This window comes from Apus apus, chromosome 6 (genome assembly GCF_020740795.1).
Source record: "Apus apus isolate bApuApu2 chromosome 6, bApuApu2.pri.cur, whole genome shotgun sequence".
Taxonomy (NCBI): domain Eukaryota; kingdom Metazoa; phylum Chordata; class Aves; order Apodiformes; family Apodidae; genus Apus; species Apus apus.
In genome coordinates, this window is record NC_067287.1 from 13,109,426 (window position 1) to 13,132,670 (window position 23,245).

The following is a 23,245-nucleotide window of genomic DNA, read 5'->3' on the forward strand; positions in this document are numbered from 1 at the left end:
ACTTCCATCGTATGAGATGAAGGCAGCGGGATTCCAGTCCAAGGGAACGGTTTTATTGCCCTCCCAATACAAGTTAGAATGCTTGTTGCCCACTGTTACGAAGTAGCCAAGGTAGCTGCCTTGTTTATCATCTTTTTAGCTACAACTGGAAAGCTTAATTGAAGTTTGTCACAAGTACAGAGGAGGAATACCAAAAAGCTGCCGTATTTAGTCTCCAGGCCTAGTCTTTCTGGAAAAGGTGACAAGCACAGAACACTGAAGAGATGCAGCATCAAGCTATGAAACAGCACACACCTTCTTCCAAGTATATCCACCTCAGAAGCATATGTCCACCTCAGTAGCATTTTATTGGTTGAAAACAAATAATCAAAAACCCCTGAGTGAGAACAGGCAAATGGACTTTAAGAACACCCTTAGGAGACTCAATGAATAGAAGCTCATCTGTCCTATCAAATACTGTCAGGTACTTTAAGACTAAAGTGATCAAAGGTCAAAGCATGCGAGTCTCTTGAGCCAACACAGCTGAACTGCTCATTGTGAGCTTTGCTGAGTTCATTATTCATATAGCAAGAAAAGCTTATTCAGTTTTGTTAGATCCATTTTACAATCTGCCTCAGAGGGGCTTGACCTAGATAAGCTTGTGATGTGAACTCAACTGTTGCTTATCCTTTAGGTTAATTAAGGACTTAACCTTTAGTTCTCAACTAAAACCAAACTTAAGCAAGTTGCTTTCCTCCAGAAGCAGACATTCATTTGCTGTATGCAAAACATGAAATCAAAACTGAACTCTACGCATGGAAGCTCAAGAGGAAACGTCGTGTTATAGCTCCAAGAATCCTGCAAGGTGCTTAGGCTTTAGATTTTGGTGATACAGCTCAAGTGACAAGTTCTATATCGCAGCAAACTCCCAGCCTCTGCTTCAAAACTGAACTGTCAAGTTGGCTTTGTAATACCAATTAATTACACTGTTAAAATATAAATATTTCCAGAATTGGTTAGCCATTCTTTCTGCACATACAAGATAACATAAACAAAGAATGAATTTAACTTGACAAGAAAGAAGATTACAGCACCTTTTATTTAGTACAGTTTCCTCAATCTAATGAGTTGCCTGACAAGTTGAACTAGTTATGGAAGACAATGAGTTTGGGACAATAAGTCCCTGTGAAACCTCAGACCAACAGAGGTTCTTGTATCTAACATCTTTTTTCAAAGTTCAGAGGTGGAATGCACAGCAGCAATCTAGTACATGTTAAAAATTGGTTTTCAACTTCAAATTACAATACTATGTAGTGAACATGATTCACTATTCCTTCTCCTCAAAAAGAAACAGCGTTTGTTAATTTACTGCTGCAGTGTGCTTCACTGAACAACTACATAGCACATTCCTTTCACCAAGTAATTGTGTTTTAAGTATCCGGTTAACAAGCAAGATTCAGTCATTACTTTAAGCCTCTCTACACCTTCAAATCAGAAGATGCCATAATTCATTGAGACACTTCACAATCAGGAGAGACAGTTACTTTCCACAACAGTAACATAGGTAACATAGGTAACATAAGTCTTTTTTTGGCAGCTGCACTTAATTTAAACTGCATCAGAAAGCTCAGTTCAGTCAGCTGACAAGAGGAGCTGCTAAGTACTGACTTTTGTTCCATTTCTGTCCTGGGTTTTGTTGACCAATACATGACCACCATTGCATGACTGACAACAAAACTCAACACGCATCTCCATGTGCTAGGTTGCTGTGCATCAGGAACAGTACATATGAATTTAACAGTTTGTAACAGACATGGCAACTGCTAAACTTCATTTGCTTTTTGGCACCATACAACTCACTAGCCAAATAATCACTGAGAGGTAGCATGTATGCCTCACCTATTCCAAGTCATGATTGCATGATATGACCGATCCTTACCCAAAGTCTTCACCTTCAGCAAGACAGGAGACAGATGCAGATGCTCCCACTTTTTCCACATGATCACAAGTGTTCCAATAAAAACAAAACTGATGAAATCAACACTTTCATTTTCACCATTCCAGTACCAGGGAGAGGAGGGATGATGGATGTAGAGTCAGTGTAATTGAGTTTAGCCACAATACATGGAGGAAACCCAGGACAGCACTTTGAGGAGATCATGAAAATATTATTCTTTTTCAAGAAAGGGTTACAGTAATTTTCTCACCCCATGTCACTAATTTAAGGATGAGAAGACAGATCAGCAGGGAATGCATGTAGCCAGTATTTAAACAACCATTTTTGCATTGTCTAAGTAAGTTTGAATTGAGTCCATAGGTCTGATTCATGAATGCTGTATTGACTAAATAGAACATGGATGAAATTGAGTTGACTCTTAACTGTCAGTTGCTATTTCTTACATGGAGTGCGGTGAGGAAACCAGCATTTTTCAATGTAAGAAAAGTCGTCAACAACTAACAGAAGATGGAGACTCAAACCCTTCACCCGATGTCATCTAGCTTTCCTGCAGTTTGCAACATTCAAGGAGGGCAGCAACAGTGGAAAAAATTATTGAACCTGAACAGCTGTGCTTAGTAAGGCCAGTAGAGGTTCAAGAGAACATATTCAGAGAAACATCAGAGTAAACTAGGAAGTTAATACAAAAGTACATTGTATAACCAAGCTGAAGGATTGTAGTTCTGAAACTGTTTCTAGGACTAAGCCCATTTTAGTTTAAGTAGGCATCGATTTTATTGGATACCTGAAATGGTTTCAAAGTTCTGTTTTCACATTTTGAAGGTGTGATATGCAAAGCAAAAAATAAGGGTGTCAATACAGACTTCCTTTCATGAATCCAGCCCTATGTCCTTAGTGGTATCTTATCCATGCCACCTGTAGATAGATATTTACAGTTCTCAAGCCTCACAGTAAGCAACATCTTTCTTTAAAGCTTTTCTTGTTCTTGCTACTTTTCTTGCCATTCTTGTCTTTGTTTTCTGACATTTTCTTTGCTCTGATTTCTCTCATTAAATCAAAGAATACCTAAGAGAAGAAAAAAAAGAAAGATTAAACAAGATCTGCCACCAGAAAGCAGAACACTACTGTAGTCAGCAGCAAATAATGACGTAGCACCACAGTGTACACAATACAGCAGAACTGAGTTTAGATAGATCCCAATGACAAACTCAACATCAGAATTATCTAGCATGTCAAGCAGTGGCACTAAGTAGAACAGTCTCATCTGGCTACCAAATCATTCAACAGGCCTGTTTTGAGAGTTTTTTATTGCATCAGCCTTGTACGAAAGCAGCATTCAGAGTTCATGAAAACATTTGTCTTGCCTAACAAACATTTCCAGGGAAATCACTCATGTTAACTATGTGAAGCATTTAGTCCAGACCTTTCCATGTAGTTACAAGCACACTCTGCTGGGTAGTATTCTGCCTAATTTATAATTTAAAAGCTGCAGCATTCAAGTGACAGTGTTAGGCACAGAAAATTCTCAGACTATGTTATAAGAAGGACTCAAGAGAAAGTCATTACTCTGATGTTTTCTTCAAAACTCTAGCTGATTTCACCCTTGTATATCTGATGTCTAGGTACGTACCACTTAAGATGTAACAGCTATTCTAGCTGTCTACAAGAATTGAGGGAAGTGCTAGATGTAAGTGTTCTTTGTCTAAAGAGACAACTGCTTACAGTTTGTAGACTCTCAACAAATGCAAATTACCAAGCCACACTTTCAGAGTCCTTAGGAAGAGTAATTTCAGACCATCATCTGTGGGATGGCAGAGAAAAAAGGCACCCTCTTCTTCAAGAAACCCCCACTACACACAGAAAGAAGGGAAGGCTTGAAATCGATTTTTCCCCAGTAGGCAAACACTCCCTAGTCATAACTCATCTTTTCCGGAACAAGCAACCACCTCTATTGTTTATGTGAGAAGCCAGCAGCACGCTGACAATGACTCCTAGACCTGAAGGGTAAGTCCAAAAAACACATAGGGACACAGTAAGAAGAGTTATTCTCAAAATTCCAAGTAGTCTTGGCAGAAAACAAGAATGAAATCCCTAACATTAACCATGCCATATGTAGCTTTGTAGGGAAGGGGGAATGATTTTTAAGTGTCTATAGCTTTCTATTTACTGCCATTATAATAAGACAACCTATAAACAAAATGGTACTGGAAAGCTATTGGTTCAGGTACAAACAGTTAAAACAAGATAATCACATTAACTTGTACCAGGTCTCTGGCTTCTCTAAGTTAGGCATTTCCTTAAATGTACACATTCCAGTAAGTTCACTCATTTTTTTATAATCTAGGCTTTCAGAAGCCCACTGGGGGTTTGCTTTTGTTCCAGCAAGAGTAATCTACTAAACAAGCAATAACAATCTAATTGAGCAGATGTCATTTGTCTTACCTTATCTACATTCGCTCTAGTTTTGGCAGAGGTTTCTACGTACTGCACACCCCACTCCTCTGCTTTACTTCTAGCCTCTTCTACAGGCACTTGTCTGCGCTCTTCCAAGTCAGATTTGTTTCCCACTACCAGTAAAGGGATTTTATCTTCTTCAGCCTTCACACGTAGGATCTGTTCCCTAATGCATCAGGTAATCCAAATAAAAATATCCATGTTAGTAGGAGCAACAGAAACCCCACCCTTATCAGGAGCGGATCAAGTGGTCTGCACATTACTAATACTTACAACAGTACTTAACAGTACATATCCCAACAGTTGATCACACACTTTGAAAGTATTCCAAGTTAAACATACTAATGCTGTGGGCTTTACACCAATAGAAACCTCACACTTCTAGGAAGGCAGTTTAACCATTTAGTTTGTATGTTTGCTATCCAGGCTCTAAAAAACCTATGGCAGAAGAGCAACTCACAACAGGAGCTCACACCTGAATTAGGAACAGAATACAAGCAACATGTTTGCAAAGTTTCACCTTGGCAATTAGTCACCATCTTCCATTTCCAGTCTACATACCACCTCAATATAGGTCTCGGCAACATCAAGACTTTGCCAAGGCAGTAGGTTTGGAACAGCGTAAGTAGCTGGCAGACATCATTCTTAATGCATACTAAACTTTACATAAAGGAGTTACTAAATAGTGCTGAACTGAAATGCTAACCATCTTCCTCCTTCAAAAAGACTCCAAGAAAATATCTGAACCATCAGCATTAACCTAGCTATTCTTTGTCATTTTAAAAGGACCTTTATGCATGTGGAAAAGAGACCGTGATGTTGCAGGTCAGTCTCAATGTCTGTGCTATTATTGGAGTAAAATATGGGTTGAAACCAGAGTGACACATGCTGCTGTCCATCTAGGACTCTGGAAGAGCTGTCTACAGTTATTTTTTGATTGGTTCATTTTGTTATGAACAAGAGCCAAACTAGGGACAAGCATGGTGCTGCATCCCCTCAGTCCACTGAGTTAATACACTACTTCAGAGGCTTGCTCTTTTCACCCACAAAATAACTGAATGTATATCGAGTACGAGAATCCAAACCAGCATTAACAATGAAGTGGACATTCTGCTGTTGCGTTCAGCTGCACCTTCACACATTCTCAAATTAGAAAGGCACTTAAAGCAATTACTGAATGCATAGCATCAGCAGGTGAGATAGGGTTTAAAGACAAGTCCATAGTTCATTCAGTATCCAACTTATTCATAGTTTAAGAACTGCAGAAATTAAAGAATCAATAATACCAATCTGCAGTTTAGCCTGTGATGCTGGTGACTCATACTAGACATGCCTATCCTCCTTCCTAGGGAGGAGTTTTCCAAGGAGCTGGTTCTCACATGTCAGCCTAATTAAATATTCCATTTAACTAATTTCACTATTTGTTTACTTCTCATCCATTGAAAAGTAGGAGATTTTCCATCTCTAAGATTTTAGATGTTTCTTGCTCATCTTTAGGGCCTACATAGCTTTTTCATTGTTTTGTTGTGCTGGAATCTTGAACCAACACACAGTTAACCTAGTTACAGAAGTCTGACAAAAAACCTGCAAACCGCCAAGATAAACACCCCTGCTCCTTCGCATCCAAAGCCTTAACCCTTGGGTTTAACCTTACATTTCACTTTAGCACACTAGCCAAAACATAGCCTGAGTACTTCCAAGTGTCACATTTTCTTCCTGCTTTTTGTAATGGTATTGAACTTGCTTCCATCCTATACTATGAAGAGTCTAAGTACTCAGTTTTTTTAGTCCTACAACAGTTCAACTGTTTAACTCTTAAGCACTCCAGTTAGAGCAAACTGAGCAGAACAGCTCTGCTTGTGTTCCCACCACTGCCAGCCTTCTAAAGTCTAGCAAGGGTGCAGAAGTGTTATGTGACAAAGGAATAATATTTTTATACCTCTTAAAAGACTATACAGTCTCCTACTACTGTTGGAATAGTATAATACATTAAGAACATGGATTAAAGTCCTAGAATGTGAGGAGAGTTTGCCATAGCTTCAAGAACAATCTAGAAATAGGTGTCCACCTTAGCATCACTATTTGCATTACCAATTAGTATCTGTTAACCTTGCATCACTGGAGCAAAATGAACATAAGCCAGACCAATAAAGAGCTTTTATTCTGACAAACATAAGGATTACCTAACACTTTCCTAACACTTTCCCTGTGTTTTGGCAAGTTCTACTTCAAGTTGTAGAGCTGTCCTAGGGAATCTCTGGATTGCCTTCTACACTGAGGCAACAGCTATTATGAAATAAGAGTTTAAACCATTGCCCTGAAAAATCCAGCTACATGAATTCTGAGACAATAACAGATTAAACCCCTTGTTTTTCTTTCACACTAAACAGCAGTTTCTGTGCTCAGTCTGGTTCTGATTTTTACGTTAGAACTGCTAATCCCAAGAACAAAAATGGAAGCATTTACTACTACTGTGTGTCTTTCTAGGAATACATCTGCCTACAATAGCAGTGCTTGGCTGCCAACCCTTGTTTGGCACCAGTCCATACCTGAGAGTGGAGGCTAATCCTTCCTTTCCTTGGAGCACCTGCTTCTAGCAGGTACAGTGTCTGAAACCTGGCCAAAAGGCAGACTTAATTCCAGAAGTACGGCTCTAAGATAATTAAATTTCACATCCACAAAGACTGAAAATTGGCTTGAATGTGCATGTTTCAGGAGCCCAAGAATCTCTTACTTGTCTGAAGTTGTGCTTTGCGTAATGTACTCATAAATTCAAGGCATTAAGACAACTAGTGCCACAGGCTGGATATTGTGGTTTAACTTAACAGTTACTGAGAGCAAAATGGTTGGGTTGCCATGCTTATTAATCAAATGGCAATGGACAAAGGCTAAAGAGTTGCAGATTTTAAGAAGAGTTGTCAGAGCAACATGGGAACCAGATATTTCCCCTGCCTGGAAGAGAAACTACTTACCGAAACTCTGCTGTTGCTGTAAAGGATTCGTGCTCTGTTATTGAGAAGACTAGAAGAAATCCTTCCCCACTGCGGAAATAGTTATCTCTGATAGCTGCATAATCCTCTTGTCCTGCTGTGTCCAGAATGTCTATCTGCACTTCTTCACCATCCAGAACTACTTTCTTTCTGTAGCTGTCAGCCTTGGTAGGTTCATAATCTTCTACAAACTGAAGATAAGGGATTAGTGTTTAGAATTACTGTCAAATGGTGCCAGTATTTGTCCATATCCATTCTCTTTCACTTCAGTGACATTTAAATTACAGAAAACCTGTTCATAAGTCAGTCAACTACTAAGTTCCACCACTTTTTTTTTTTTTAGTTTTACTATAAAAGCAAATTATTTAAGCACTTAATACATCGAAGAGCCAGTCTGCCTACTCAAAATAAACCATTTTGCTACATGAAACACTGTGCAGCAACTTCAGCGCAATTTAAGGGACAAGATTATAAGCTACCAGCAACACAGTGGCATTATCTAGATTTCCCACTTCAAGAAAAATAATTGCAGTGTACTTTAGGTACAGATATCTAAAGCTTCAACAGGTGTAGATGACTGCATCCAGCTGCTTACCATGAAAACCTCCTCCATAATTACACACACATAGACTTCAGTCCATTCAATATTGATCAGAACCACAAAGCCACTACCAGTTCAACTTGTAGTTCTGAGCTGACAGCACACGTGCAACAAAGGCTCCTTACCTTTCCACTCCCTCTTAACCTCAAAGCACATAATTATGTGCCAGGAGCTTGATTAAGCCAACTGCCTTTCACTAATCACTGTGCCACCTGTTCAGATATTCACATCACTACAGTGTATGAGAATAGCCTATAGGTAAACACTAACTTCTTAATTACAGGATCATGTATTCCTTCACATACTAGTCTGGATTGTCTGATCTAGCTTCCTATATACACACCAGTGTGTAAGAATTAATGCTATGAACACACCTACTTCATCATTCAGCTCAGGATGAGCTAGAATGCTTACTTCTGACTTGAACCTTAACTGGCCTTAAAGAAACTGCAAGAAAATTAAAGTTCAATGCCAACTGGTAACCACCTCTGTGCACTCAGACAAGCACATTCCCATTCTGCCTATCTTTTGAAGACTATTCTTTCACTAATAAGCTTATATTTTGTTACCCTTACCCAAAGATGCTCCCAAAGGGCACCCTTCCCAGATACCTACATTCTTCTCCCACCCGTCAGGTCATCAGGTCTCTTGCTACTTACATGTAGTTCCCCTGTCCCACTAAAAGAAGTCTGGTAAGTTGTACAACACTGGTGCTTTAGAGAAGCTGAACCAAAGCTACTTACCTCATCATACATAAATTGAAGAGTGAGTGCAGATTTGCCCACACCTCCACTGCCAACCATAATAACTTTATGGAGGGCCAAAGAACTCTGGTTCTTGCTCTTGCTGGCAGCCATTGTCCTGCTTGCCACAGATGAAGTACCAGGCAACTAATCAGATCTGCAGACAGAAGAAACAGAGTCAACCATCCATGACACTGGTGACATCAAGGTAGCATGCAGGTAAAGCATCTCAGTAAAAACGTGCCAAAATTTTCTCAAAGCAGCTACTAGCTGAACAAGCTGTTCTTATTAATAAGCCTATCTTACACAACTGCTATCTAAAGCAGTCTCCAAAGGAAAAATATCCCACTTCCTCAAACAGCATGAAATTAAGTGGTTTTCATTGTTCTTTTTATAAGGATTTAACCCTTTTAAAATGTTTCTTTAATGTTGATGCAGCTTCACTTTAAATGGAAAGCAGTTATACCCTAGATCTGCTTATAGGTAGAAAGGTGACTTTTAATCTCTCTACATAGGCTAAGAAAAAAGCAGATATACACAGTGAATTCTGGCAGGAACAAGTTGCAAAAGCTTCCAGCTGAAAGTATTATGACATGGCATTAGCATTTATTTTATACTCTTCCAGCCTTTGGATGCTACAAGTCTAATTTGCTTTTGGAAAAAAAATAATAAAATCCTGCTTTACTGCAAGAAATTCTCAGTTGTTCTTCTGATGCTGCAAAGCCATAAAAGAGTAAGCTTCAATAAACTAGGAGTTAACAAGCCTTTATCTGTGTATCATGCAAACCAAGAAATTAAGTACTAGGCACGTCATAAAAATAATACTGATTTTTCTAAATTTATTTTTTAAGAGTAGCTGGACACAGCAGTTGTGACAGAAACACAAGCATCAGCTCCCACACCCTGATTAACACAGATCAGCAACTCTACAAGCAGCACATTGGGAATAAATGTTAAAGTGACCAATATAAAAAGAGAAGTGTCACCAGTCTGGATTCCTACGGTGAGAAAAACATTCATGTGTACTCCAGACTCATGATGGCTATAAGGTAGATGCCAGGATAGTAACACTTGTGTCCTCACAGCAGGACAACTATAAGCCCCAGATTTTCATACCCTGGCAGAGTGCTGTAAAGAGAGGAGCATGCCATCCAGGGAACACTGCCATGGAAACTGACTATACCAACCTTGATTTATAGCAGCACCTGTTACTCCAGAAGCAATAGGTCCACCAGGAGTCTCAAATTTACCTCGATATGACTACACCAGAAAGACACTGGAACTGCCACACCATCAAGTTCTACTGGATAAAACTACAAGGCTTGCAGTAGAAGTTAGAGTACTATACTGGAAAAGCCTTCAGGATATCTAACTGCCCTAAACAAAATTAATTATGGACTAAGGGACTGTCAACCTACAAACATACTATAGGATTATTTAGCCTGGAAATGACTTCTGGATGCTGTCCAGCCCAAACCTCTCCCTTAAATTGCATTGTTTAGAGCAAACTGCTTCATGCACCCTGCTCTTCGGGGTTGACATTTCCAAGACCAGTCTGGGAAACCTGCCCTGTGATACATAGATTGTTAAGATTTCCCCCCTTGTCATGACTTGATGTTCCTAGAAGCAACAAATCAAAGTTCTCATTGACTGCTTCATACAAGAATAAACATGCCAACACGAGGGCCAAGAAGGGCCCCGAGGATTGCATTTTCCAACATTTGAGCAGTAGTATTTTTCCACGCAGAGTATTTTACTCACAACTGTTTGTCATACACATTTAGTACAGTAATGCAAATTAATAATCTTTAAATGCTCATTCTGGGGTAAACCCTGGTAAGTGAAGTCAGGTATTTTCCTCTGGTAATCTATACTACGTTACACATCAGCTCTCTCACCCAGGACACATCTTAGTACAGAAATGGAATGTGACAACTCCTACTTTTCAGATTCTCCCTGTACAGCAAATGTACATTCATGTTGGGAACAGTGAAGTCAGCCATCATCCCAAAGATTCCAAATCAGAAGAGGACTATAAGCTTGAATTTTAGTTCTTAGTCACCAGAGAGGGAAGAGGGGAAAAGAACAGAGCAATCAGTGTGGAAAAACAGAGAACACAACAAGTAGCATCTGAACTCCAGAAGCTGTTGCTGAAAGGCTTCCTTTGCTTAAGGTCCACATTTTCTATGGATTATAAACTAGAATTCAGTTTGCTCAGACATAGACATCCAAGGCACAAGAGCTACATATTGGCTACAGAATTAGATAGTTGGGGGACTTCAAGAGTTCCAGCAATAACACAGCTTGCTCTTCGTAAGTTGTAGAGAAGTTTATTTTGCCCTAGTTCAAGAGCAGTCTGGCTGTTACTGGAGTAGATAAGCTGCTTTCTGAAGAAACCAAGTGAGTCTTAACAACTGTTCAGTGTAATTGTGAGTGGTCTTAACCTTTGAGTATTCCTTTAACAAGCATTCTGAAGTTGTTGTAACTACTGTGTTATCTAACATAAATCTTTCAAGTTAAATGCTTTTCTGGCAACACAAACTTAGTCCTGCTGCCTATGAAGTTGCCTTAAGTCCACTGTGCTATACCACTACAATAAAGTTACTGTTTACTAACAGCCAAGAAAGAAGATAGTCACTTTCTCCCTTCTGTCAATATAGATGCCACACCTTTACCTGGTCATATTAAAGGAATAGCTGCCTTTTAGGCAAAATACTGACCAACTTGATTCAGTACAAGCTCACCATGACCATGAGTGGAGATAATATTTAAAATCTGCCTTCTCCATTTCACCTCAACACCAGCCAGTAGAAACTGCAAGGTTATCCTTCAAACACAGTGTTACCTGGCTTGTAATCAAGTATAGTATTAAGCAAAACCCACCCAACAGCATACCAATTTATAGTTTGATTGCATCTAAAGCTAGCCCAGCTCTTAATGGCCAAGGGACTTGACTTTCCCTGCAGAGCTGTTACAAGTGGCACCTGATCTTTTAGAGTATCAACCCTACATGAACTCTTTGAACATGAGTCTGCTTGCAACACAACCTCTATGTTGTAGACCCTCACTGTAATCATAGAAGTTTTACACAACACATCTCTTCTCTGGTGGCAGAGAGAGAACAGCCCTCTCCAGTCTCAGAACAGTCAGGCAGTGCAGAACGAGGCAAGGCTGAAATGGTGTGGCACAGGATTGACACAGGCTGTATCAGTGCAGAAGCGTTTGCAACGTTTACAATGCTTGTAAACCAGCATTTACAAGACAACAGGCTAATAGCACATCACTGGTTCAGAGAGGGGCACGGGGATTTTGGTAGGTGTATCTAATAAAACTAGAGAAGTCATTGAAGCCAACTGTTTACTTGCATTTTCACCCCTGCAGCCCAAGAAACAATTTATACAATTTGGTTCAGAGCTCACATCTAACAGTTCCTTGAGTTTAAAAAAATTAAAAAAAAAAAATCAATTAACAGAAGTGAAAGCTCTCTCTGCAGTCTTCTCTGAGTTGGCAAGGATGAATTTTCATCCCATTCTGCAGTTTAAGCATCCTTGAGGCAGTCAAGAAGGAAGTCTTGGAAAGTCCAACCACCTCTCATTAAAAAGTAGCAGTGTTTAGAAGAACCTGTGATTACCACAGTTGATTTTAAAACATTATGCAACACCCTTCAGTTTAAGGGAATGTAAACCTAAGGCTAAGAGTCTTAATATATCTGCTCAAGAGCCTGCCCTGAGCAACTGTCCAGACAAGTCACCAAATTCTGTGATAAGTGTTTCCCCTTCTCCCATATTGTTCTTTACCTGTTGGGAAGTCAACTATGCCCAAACAAAGAGATTTATGCACCTCTGACAGGAACAGAAGCAATCCAGTCACTGCTAGTCTGTCAAATCTGTTTGATTTCAATCTGTCATTTTACCCTCAGGCTTAATGACATAAAGTTGAACTTTGTGTTTTCATAAGCTTAAGAGCTCTTTAAAAACCCTTATGCTGAATGACTTTTTTTTTGGCAATTTGGGGTGAAAGAAGAGGGCACTTCTGGTTACAGTTCATCCTCCTTCAAAATAAAAAGCTAAACAGAGCTCAGGTCAGAGCATAAACTTTTTTCAGGCAGTCTTTCATCTTTAAGAAATTAGAAGCAATTACCTGCTTCATTTGCTTTAAAGGTAAGGATTAAGCCATTGACTTGATAACTCTGGATTTTTTCTTTTATAATAGGTTACACAAAGCTGTATTCACAATAGGAGCTTTGTGGTACTAGTGAAAGATGCTCTTCAAACCAAGAAATAAAGGTTGCACCAACTAACAGGTTGGCCACATGAAACACAGCAAGATCTACAAATCAAACCATAGTGGTTACTAAAAAGTTGTTTTGATTTAGACTTCTGAAGATCTGTACTTGGCCACAGAACTAATTAAATCATGCCACCCTCAATATAAGAAATTTAACCCTAAGCTCACCAACTATTTCAGCTTTCTTTTGTTTTACCTGTTTGGATTATAACTTCTCCAGGTTAACTAAGGCCTTCTGCTGTAGGGAAATCTGCACAATGTTGTGTCATTCTTGGCTGGTCCCTCAAAACTGAGCACTTGAAGGCATTTGTTTATAAACAGCTTCATAGACTCCAAACTTGAGCATCAGTTTGCTATTTCTCCACCCTCAGCCTAAAGTTAAACTGTCAGAACACTGTTAACAAACAGATTGGTTTACTTAATGCCAAGATTCAGTGACTTTTACTGAATAACGACATTAACTTCAACCAGATTGAACTTTTACATCCCTTTTTACTTCAAAGTAGAGTCACTTAAAGAAAGGAAAATGCACTTGTAACTTCACAGGACAGGAACCCATTTTGCTACAGCCCATGCAAATACATATGGGAAAAAAGAAACATGAGAAAATTAATTAGGCCTGTTTTCCAGTAAAAATTTTTACTACAACAAAAAATTCTAGATCCCTCCAAAGGCTTTAAATGGAATTGCTTATAGTTCTTCCAACTCAGTTAGAGATCTAAAACTGAAATAAAACTGTAAGATTAAAATTGCTGAGATGAGTCCTTGTTTCACTGTGCAGCTGATATCTTTGGACATACCATTGCTACCCTTCCACTGAAAGCAGTCATTCTTCAAATTTTAAAACAGGATTCTAGAAACCCTTAGCCCACCAGCTTGACAGAGGAGCTCTGTGAAACACTTCAGACACAAAACTTTAAAGGAAAAACTAAGGATTCCACCTATTAAAGACTTACATATCATATCATCAAAAGCAAGCACAGAAAGAACAAAGTTTTGCAACAGAATTTTAGTGATCTTCTGTTATCAGAATATGAATTAGAGCCTTTGAGGTGTTTCTGTGATATGCCTGCAAGAATGCAGCCACAGAAATTCCCTGGATCACAAAACTAATTAACAATCTCACTGAGCTATGAACTGTAAGAGCTCCTCAGCTGTTCTGAGGTTAGCCAGCAAATATTTAAGTACTGAAACTTCATTAGCTTTCAATGGACTGTAAATGCTCCAACTGGTAATTTAAGTATTTAAAAAATCCAACAAAACAGCGCATTGGAGATTAAGTGGTATATTTAATGCTACTGAAAATGTTAAGATATACAGGCTAAAAGAAACAACACTAGTCTATCTTCTTTCACTGTGCTGGTATCATACCTCTTGGCACACCTCCAGTTACTGGTTTTCAAGCTAAACAGAAATTGTGTTCAGCAGAAATTCCCACGTGGGATATGTTTGTATTCTTCCCCATGTCCTACTGGGTGTTTCTACCTTCCCAATTATGGCTACAGATTTTTCTGGGCCATGCTTAATCATATCAAGAAATCCATTTAGTGCAGGTTGGTGCAGCAGTTTCACAGCCCCCATGTGCATCACCCAATGCTGCTATTACCATCCTCTCTCCCTTGGTCCCCACTCCCTTGTCCCTGGCTGTTCAAGACCATCTCCTCCTGCAGGAGAGCCACTCAGCACTGCTGACTGGCTCTGCCAGTCACGTGCCTCAGTGCCAGTGCTGATGTGAAGGAAGAAAAGCAGCCTGTAGAACCAAGGCCAAAGAAGGCAGAACTTTAGCAGCCAAAAGGTTACTTATATTGCTGCAGCTTTGGGCAAGTTCCCTGCTGCTGTTCACACCAGGCTCCTCAGACATGTACTGGTGCAGCTGACACCAGGCTGCAGTGTCTGGGCTGAGTGTTGGAGTGAAACAAGACTGAGATTTGGTTTTGATAATCAGGTATTTTTTGTCTCTATGCAAGACCTATTAGTAGACTCACTGTTGCAAAGATAAGGAATGCATTTGGAAAACTTAATACTTTATAACATCAGAAAGAAAAGTAATAATTCAGGACAAGGATCTGCCTTACTCGATACACATACTCTTTACACATTGGATCCTTGTTGGAAGAAGTGGCAACAGCCACACCACTAAATGTTATGGGAGAAACCACAGAATGAACACAATTTACTTGATTTACTGAAAGCTACAAGCTTACATTACACGAGTTTCAAACAATGGAATGAGTTACTAATTCAACACAAAAAACAACTAGGATGTTAGCCTGTACAATGAACTTGTACTGCAGGAGAGTGCCTAAGACTTGCTTATCTGCAGCATACCATATGCAGCCTAAAGGCAGCATTTTTAATTTACTTCTGATGAGGTGTCCTCCCTGTACCCCATGCACAAGGAAGCAGTTATCCACACTGGGAGCCAAAAATCACACTAAAATTTTCTAACACTATCAATAGCATCAGACATCCAGCCACTGGATACCAGCCAGTTAAAATTAAGAATCCCTGCTAGTGATCTTAAGTCTTCCTATCATATTTTACTTTCCACAATTTCACACATTTGCATGCAAAGTCATCTTCAGCTCTCCACTTAGATTAAAACTGTTTAATAAGATACAGTTATCTTTAGAAGTGTGAACTTAATATACCAAGGCTTCCAGTGTTTTCCTGACACATGCAGTTATGAACAATAAGATCATGAACAGGAGACTCCCAAATGCATTGCTACTTAAACCAATTATTACCCTTGCAACCTACAAAGTCTAGCACACTGTTCTTTGCAACAGGTTATAGCTAAACGTGGGACAACTCCACTCTTTAAGACTACTTTCATATCTGGGTCCCCAAAATAGTGATCTACTTCAACTATGAAATACCTGTATATACTCACCACACTGCATCCCTACCATCCTTGTCAAATGCAGCTCAACTTTGCTTATGAATTTTTTGATAAATGCATCATTATAGCTCAGAAAGCTGACAGCAGCAGGCATTCACTCACTAAACAAAAATCTTTAATATATGCCCTCTCACATCATTTAGTACAGGACCATTCTAGATTATTCATTACAAATAAACACACAATATTTTAACATGCTAGTATCAATATTGCCTAGAATAATCTTGATGTCCAACAAAAATTTGACTTAAATTCTATCCAAGTCTGAAGCAAGGTTATATACTTCGATGAAACCCTCAAAGATTTAGTCACAGGAAGGACTCCATCTGAGCATGAGAGGAGTACCAGTTTAAAGCAATCCTTTAAACTGAAGTCAGATCTTAACAGTGAAGCAAAATACAGGCAAATGCATATATATCCCTGTTTCTAAGGGACTTAAATATCTTGAGGTCTTTTAGAATTTTCTTAGAGTGGAAGAAAAACATCTGAGTAACTTGTTTCTGATCAGTAGCTAAGCACAGAGGAGAAAGGACTGCCTTTACAGTACTTGTCAGGAACTGCAGCACCTCCAAAAATTATTTTTATCTACGTTTGACTAAATAAGGTTGCAAAGGTCATCATATAAAGTTAACATTATCAACAGCCACATAACTGAATCAAGAGATGACCATTGCATACAGGTATCCCAACAGAGCACTGTTCTGCAATACTGCAGTCACATGCAGTCCATAAAGCCTTGCAAGACATTCTAATTAGAGCTTGAATACAGACATTAGAATGCAAGCCTTATTTCTGCTCCTTCATTTTGGTCTTGAGGCAACTTTACAGATCTGTGTAAAATGCCTATTTCATTACAAAGATTCTATTTTTGTCACAGGCACAGAGTGCTTAGGTAGGAATCTGCATATCCCAGCTCAATAAAGCAGTGACTGTTTTTCTCATTAGTCTTTATAAATACAAAGACCATTCAACCAACAAAGGGAGGAGTCATGGAAGGCAGTATTAAAGAGACTATTAGAATAAGAGGACAGAGTTAAACAAAAGCCTTTTCCAGTTTGCTACCAAGCTAAGACTTTGCTATGGATACCAAGTTGATTCCTGCTTAAAGAAAACAAACAGCTAGCCTCAAAATTAAGCCCAGTAACTGCAAATGCAGCTACTTGGTTGTGTAGTAATGCATTTGTACAACTGCAATCTGCTAGTCACCTATATAAGTGGATGGATGACACTAATCCGTTTGTGCTAAATTCATGTATACTGAATGCTTACAAAGCCTTGGAAATACCTGCCAGAAGAGAAGCTAACAGTTGTCTCTACTGCTGTTCCACTTTATCTACTGAACCATACTACTCTCAAGGTGAACCCTCCTAGGATATGATGCATGGAAATTGTCTACAGAGAGCTGTACCCCTACAGTCATTAGGTGAGTCATCTCTACCCAGACTTCCTCACAGAGGAAGGAAATAAACTGGCAGTTTCCCCTACAGGAATCCTTATAGATCCTAATAGGGATTAGAAAAAAAAGAGACAATGTAATACTGGGAAAACTGCCAGAATTCCAGCATGCATTAACTTTCCACAGAGAGCACAGAGATTAAAATCTGTGTTAACAAGTCAACTGTGACATTGCTCAGCTTGTATTCATGCTGCTATAATGTCAGAAAATACCACTCATTACTCTGCCAAGGCACAGAGATACCTACCATGCTACTGTGCCTTCAGGAGATCATCACTATCTGGAAGTTTGAATTTCTGTCCTGGACACAGTGTCAGCTCCAGCGACACTAACAAATACATGAGGAAGATGTGACAGCAATAAGGCAGAGAGATCTAACTAAAGTTATCCCTCCTGATAAGTGCCAAAGAAGAAGTTTTGTCCCCACAGCACTGTCAATGAGAACTGTCACTCTTTTAGAGCTGTAAGGAATTTCAGAACAAGCACCTTTGACTCAAGACACTACCACACTTGAGAACCTTGTAGAACAACTTAAACCACTGTCTATAGAATACTCTGCCTTTTAGAGCTGGGTTACTCCAGTCACTTTTCCACTCTTAACTAATCCAAGTGAAACTGTCCTTTTAAGCCCACAGAAGCTGCGCAGCAACTGGGGCCATGTTTAATAGGGTTTTTACCTTTTCTGGTCTTTAAAGACCTTTGAGATTGTTTTCTACAGATGGTGTGGTTTTGGTGTTAAAACTGCAGTTCTACCGTGCTGTTAGTATTATACCTGCCCTTTCAGATTCAAACAACAGCCTTGCATCCTGCTTGCTTAACTAGGTGCAACCCTCCAGCTCTGCCATGTTATTGTATCATCTTGTCACATAGGTATGTGTTCCAGGTCAACAATGATGAACCAGATAAGCACAAGACATGCTGCTTCCTTTCCCTAATAGTAGTCTCTCTTTTCTTCACCAGAAGAGCAACAGGTGCATTACGCTCACAAATACACACACCCCATGGAGTATGTAGCACCACCCTAAAGTGGCACTTATCCCAAGAGGTGAGGTACCTCAGGGAGGGTCCCAATCCATCACAGTCTCCCTGAACTCTTGCACAAAAGGTGTTTAGATAAATGTAGTTACAAGTTATTCAATTTCCAATTAAAATTTCCTCACTCTTTCACAGATAACACCACAGTTATATACAGATTTATGGGAAAAAAAGAAACCACCATCCCATTTTCCTTATTCAGAGCAGAGCAACTAGCAGATTGTATGGAGCATCAAGCAGAGGATATTCTTTTATTTCAACAAGGTAGTGTTAACTGAAGTGGAGGTCATAAGACACTAGTGCCATTACAACAAAAAACAATTCTACACGGAGATACCCAGTTAGACCTTTCCAAGTACTTCCAGGAAGCTTCCAAGTCTACTAGCAATGCCCAGGAGACACACTGCAGACTGACTATAGAAGAGATAGATTTACCACACTGCTCTTATCCTAGCCAGAACCTGTCAGGGAACCTGGCAGATATCTTCCACAAAAACAAAGACTGAGTATTACTATGTTAAGAGTTTGTTACTGTGGTGGTAGCTGTCTAGTTGCTTAATTAGAGTGGATTATGACACCATTTCTCACACTAGTCAATTAGGCTCATACAAAAAAAAAAAATTACACTTGGGCAGAGTTGTACTCACTCTCATTGACTTGCAAGACATATTTTGACTGTGCTTCCTTTGAAAGCTCGTCCATGCGCAGAAGCACGCTTATCTTTGATACACAGCACACACCAAGTCTACCAAACCACTGCCAAGAGAATGTCATGCTACAGATGGTCAATCTAATACCAATTTTGTCAGGTAACTGAGAGTTTAACAAATAGAACAGACAAGTCAAGTATCTCCACTCATGCAGTATCTTAAGTGACACATGAGTTTACAATAACCTAAGATTCAAATACTACATCAGTATAAGGTTACGACATTGTTTCAGTTACTTCACTGGATAAGCTGCAGCTGTGGGAACCTCAAGGAAGTTGCCACTAAGACTACCTAGCAAATTCAAACAAATACCAGGGCTACGAGGATGATTAAGGGACTGGAACACCTGCCTTACAAGGAAAGCCTAAGAGACTTGGGTCTTCTCAGTCTAGAGAGGAGAAGACCGAGGGGGGGTCTAACTAATGTCTATAAATACATGAGGGCTGGGCATCAAGAAGGCGGGGGCAACCTCTTTTCACCTGTGGCCTGTGATAGGACGAGGGGCAATGGATTCAAACACGAGCACAGGAAGTTACACCTCAAAATGAGGCAGAACTTCTTTACTGTGAGGATTACAGAGCACTGGAACAGTCTCCCCAGAGAAGCTGCAGAGTCTCCTTCTCTGGAGACTTTCAAGACCTGCCTTTGAGTGATCTGCTCTAGTTTTTTTGGTCCTGCTCTGGCAGGGGAGTTGGACTAAATGGTCTTCAGCAGTCCCGTCCAACCCCTAACATTCTGTGATTCTGTGAAACACCAATTCAGCCACAAGCACACTACGGAATTGCAGGATTTCATTCTTCAGCTCTCATGAATTGTTACCAGCCAAGATTCCTCCCCTCATTCCAACCCTTGAGCTGTCAGAGCTACCACATGGTCTTGCAAATATGGCACTGGACACTGCAGACAGGCAATGAGCTGTGACCACTGTTCCCCCAGAAGACTGATCTTACTAGATCATTCTGTCTTCAGTTTCCCCAGTGAACTAGATGCCTGGGATAAATTAGAAGTTTATTTCGTTTGGCTTAGGTACTACCAATAGAAGCAACAGTCTCTGTCCATACAATCACATTCCTTGCTCCTAAACTGACATTAATGTCTCATGTTCTCATCTCCATTTGGGGAGAAATAAGCCACTGATGTGTTCACATTTGATGGAGGTACGCAAGTAATAAACCCCTACTTTGAATTTACTCTTAACCATGGGAGTCCCAGCTCCCTAGGCACTATGGGGAATTATCTCCCTGTAGCCTCTGAAAGTCCTTCCACTATTTTAAGCACTTAACTGAAGGGTTCACAGATGTATACCATGAGTCACTAAGCTCCTTCAGTCAGGCACACCACACAAGTGCCAAGCACTGAACCTTTTCACCATCTTCCAATCAATACATTTGCATCACGCAAAGCAACAATTGTAGCATTTAGTACTTCAGATAATTACTTGTTATTCATAATGCAGTTGCTCTGTCAAGTCTCCTTTAAACAGATTTCTTCACTGCAGTTTCCCCAATCAGGAAAAATTAATATCATACCAAGGTAGTCAGCACATACAAGAAGGTACTTTTCTACTAGACTAAGAACAGATGTTTTAAATAGCAAAAAGCCACGTAGTGTTCCAGTCTACTATATTCACACGTTTTACCTCAAAGCCAAAAGCAGAATTTCTATCCTTAAATGGAGACTGGAATGTTACACCAGTACAGGGGTCACATTCAGTTTCAGTATCTCTACTGTAACTGTAAAGCTAATAAAACTAAAAAGCTGTGGAGAATTTCCCTTATGGGAAAAGTGTCATCCTTGGTCTCCCTCATGCTCTGCCTACCCCCTATAGAAGCAACTTCAGCTAAACACACGCTCTCCAACCACAGAGACTCTAAAGTGCTGTAGAAGAAAGAGTGGCATGAGAAGAAAGAGTAACATGCTTGCTGATCACTCTGGTTTTAGATGACAGATTTAACTCAGAATCACTTGCACATTAGTACACATGTAGTTCAGGACACTTTACCTTACGACCCAGCACGCAACCAGGTGACATGAAAATACAGAACCCATGCAGAATACAAACTATACATTCATCCTTCTGTGATCTTTGAGACATTTCCTCTCCCCACAGAGCACGTTACCAGAAAAAAAACCCTACTATTTCAATACACAGCCAGCTCATCTCGTAAGTCTCATGCTTTTCCTGGGAAGTCAGCACAACAGGGTGCTTCTGTACACTAAGGCATATGCAACAGGGAACAAAGAGGAGACATTGGGGGTGTCTGTGTGTAGCTTCAGGGACTACAACCTCACTGGGATAGGTCTCATGGTTAGAGCTTTATGGGATGTTAGTGGATGGCTACAGGCTCTTTGGGAAAGAGGCCGGGAAGGCAAAGCAGGACAGCTGCCCTTCCCATGACAAAAGCAGGAATGCATGAAGTTTACCAAGGGATGGATAGATGATAAACCAAATTATGGGTCAGGATTAGCATAGTCAGCATGGGAGGCTGGATGAGCACTTCCAGAAGTGTCTTCCAGCCTCAGCAACTCAACAATTCAAGCTGCGTCCCAGAAATAGATTTGATCCAAATCTGGTTTGTGGAGTCTTCGGAAGCAGAAGGCCTATTTGTCAACTTGCACAAGCAGTACAGCAGAGCTAGAAAACTTGCAGCAAGTCCTTCATTACTAACACTACATATTAGCTAAGGTTTCCAATTAATTTACAAGGTTATAATAGGAGGCATACTCATCAACTGATATATACTATTACAAGACAGTTTTGACTACTTAGGGGAACGGAGTTAAACAAGATGACTGTATGATCTGTTTTACAAACAGATGAAAATGTACAGTATCACCACCAACCTACTTATGTCTAGTAATTCTTTGAATTGGTGTCCTTCCATTATAGATTCAGAACAGATTCAAATCATAAAGCCTACTCAGAATTTAGTTTGCCTCATAAGACAAACTTAAATGTAAATTCTCAACAAGCTTGCATAATGGTTTGAAAAATTAAATTGCTTCCCAAAATGTGTTTTGAAAATGAGAAAGTAGAATGAGAAATAGCACCAGTTTCAAGCTCACATGCCTGTCCTTTGAAAGACCATTCCCTTACATTGCTTGGCTAGTCTATTTTATGATATGGTAGATAAAAGCAGAAGGCCGCCAAAAAGGTCAGTCAATTGGTGACTACAATAATGAGAATTCCTTGCCTACCCACAATGGGATCTCACAGGAAGCCAAGAAGACGGAACAGCAAAAGAGGACCATCACAGAGAAGCTTCTTACATCAGCAGCAGTTTAGTGGAAAGGCTGTAGAAGAGATAAATACCTACTTTAGAATTAGTTACTTCTACTCAGGGAGCAGCTTCCCCAACAAGCAAAACCACCTATTTTCTGGAAAACTGAGGCACATTGATCTAAGAACACTTCACTCATTAAATGCCTGGGTTACAATGGTGCCCAAGACTGTGCCCTGCTGAGCAGGGTAGCACTAACTTATAAATCAGCTCCTGTAAATAAAATCAAAAGTCACTTTATTGTTCTGCAACATGGGAGTTCAGGGAGCTCCTACAACTGGATTTTTAAAGTGCCTTCTCATGTTTTGAGTATAATCTGTAATGCAGTAGTCTAGAAAAATCTTATCTGTAAGGTGGGATACTTCAAAAAACTTGTGATTTAGACCACTAGATAGCAAAAAAAAACCCCAAACAACCCTGTCATCAATATTAGATCTAAATTGGAAATATTAGTTAATGTGGCCACCTACATGAACTAAGCCATGCCCAAAGTTGGGACTAAGTCTAGGTCTCCAGTACTCTTCTGAAGAACGATTGTTTTCAATACAGGTAAAGATATGTTAAGGAAGAGCTAGAAAGCAGCAAAATCACAACACTTGCTTAACTCAGCATGTTCTCAGCTTTCCAGTTCTATGCTTCGAATTCAGATTCTTTCTACCACATTCCAAGATTAAGAAGAACATATTAAGACCTCCAGTTTCACTGCACTTTTAGCAGCCTGAAATATTTCATACTAATCACATCAACTGACAGCAATGCTAATTCACAAAGTAACGATTTACAGGATTAAGACTAACAAATGCTTATAATCCCAGGACCAATTTTTCAGTCTTTGACTTGTGATCCTGCA

General features: G+C 39.7%; 1 protein-coding gene across 4 annotated transcripts in view; it reads right to left on the minus strand.

The window, feature by feature from the left end:
* Positions 1-324: 324 nt before the first annotated feature.
* The window catches only part of RALB (RAS like proto-oncogene B), a 56,038-nt gene continuing 33,117 nt past the window's right edge, over positions 325-23,245 (minus strand). For 2 of the 4 annotated variants that reach the window (XM_051624044.1, XM_051624042.1), the window contains 4 exons: positions 8,725-8,881; positions 7,363-7,571; positions 4,379-4,556; positions 325-3,001 (listed from right to left, as the gene is read on the minus strand). In XM_051624044.1, the coding sequence (XP_051480004.1) occupies positions 2,882-3,001; positions 4,379-4,556; positions 7,363-7,571; positions 8,725-8,838 (621 nt within the window). In that variant the 5' untranslated portion in view covers positions 8,839-8,881 and the 3' untranslated portion in view covers positions 325-2,881. Of the gene's footprint in view, positions 3,002-4,378; positions 4,557-7,362; positions 7,572-8,724; positions 8,882-22,312; positions 22,409-23,245 lie in introns of those variants that run through there. The other 2 variants (XM_051624041.1, XM_051624043.1) reach the window with 2 other exon arrangements.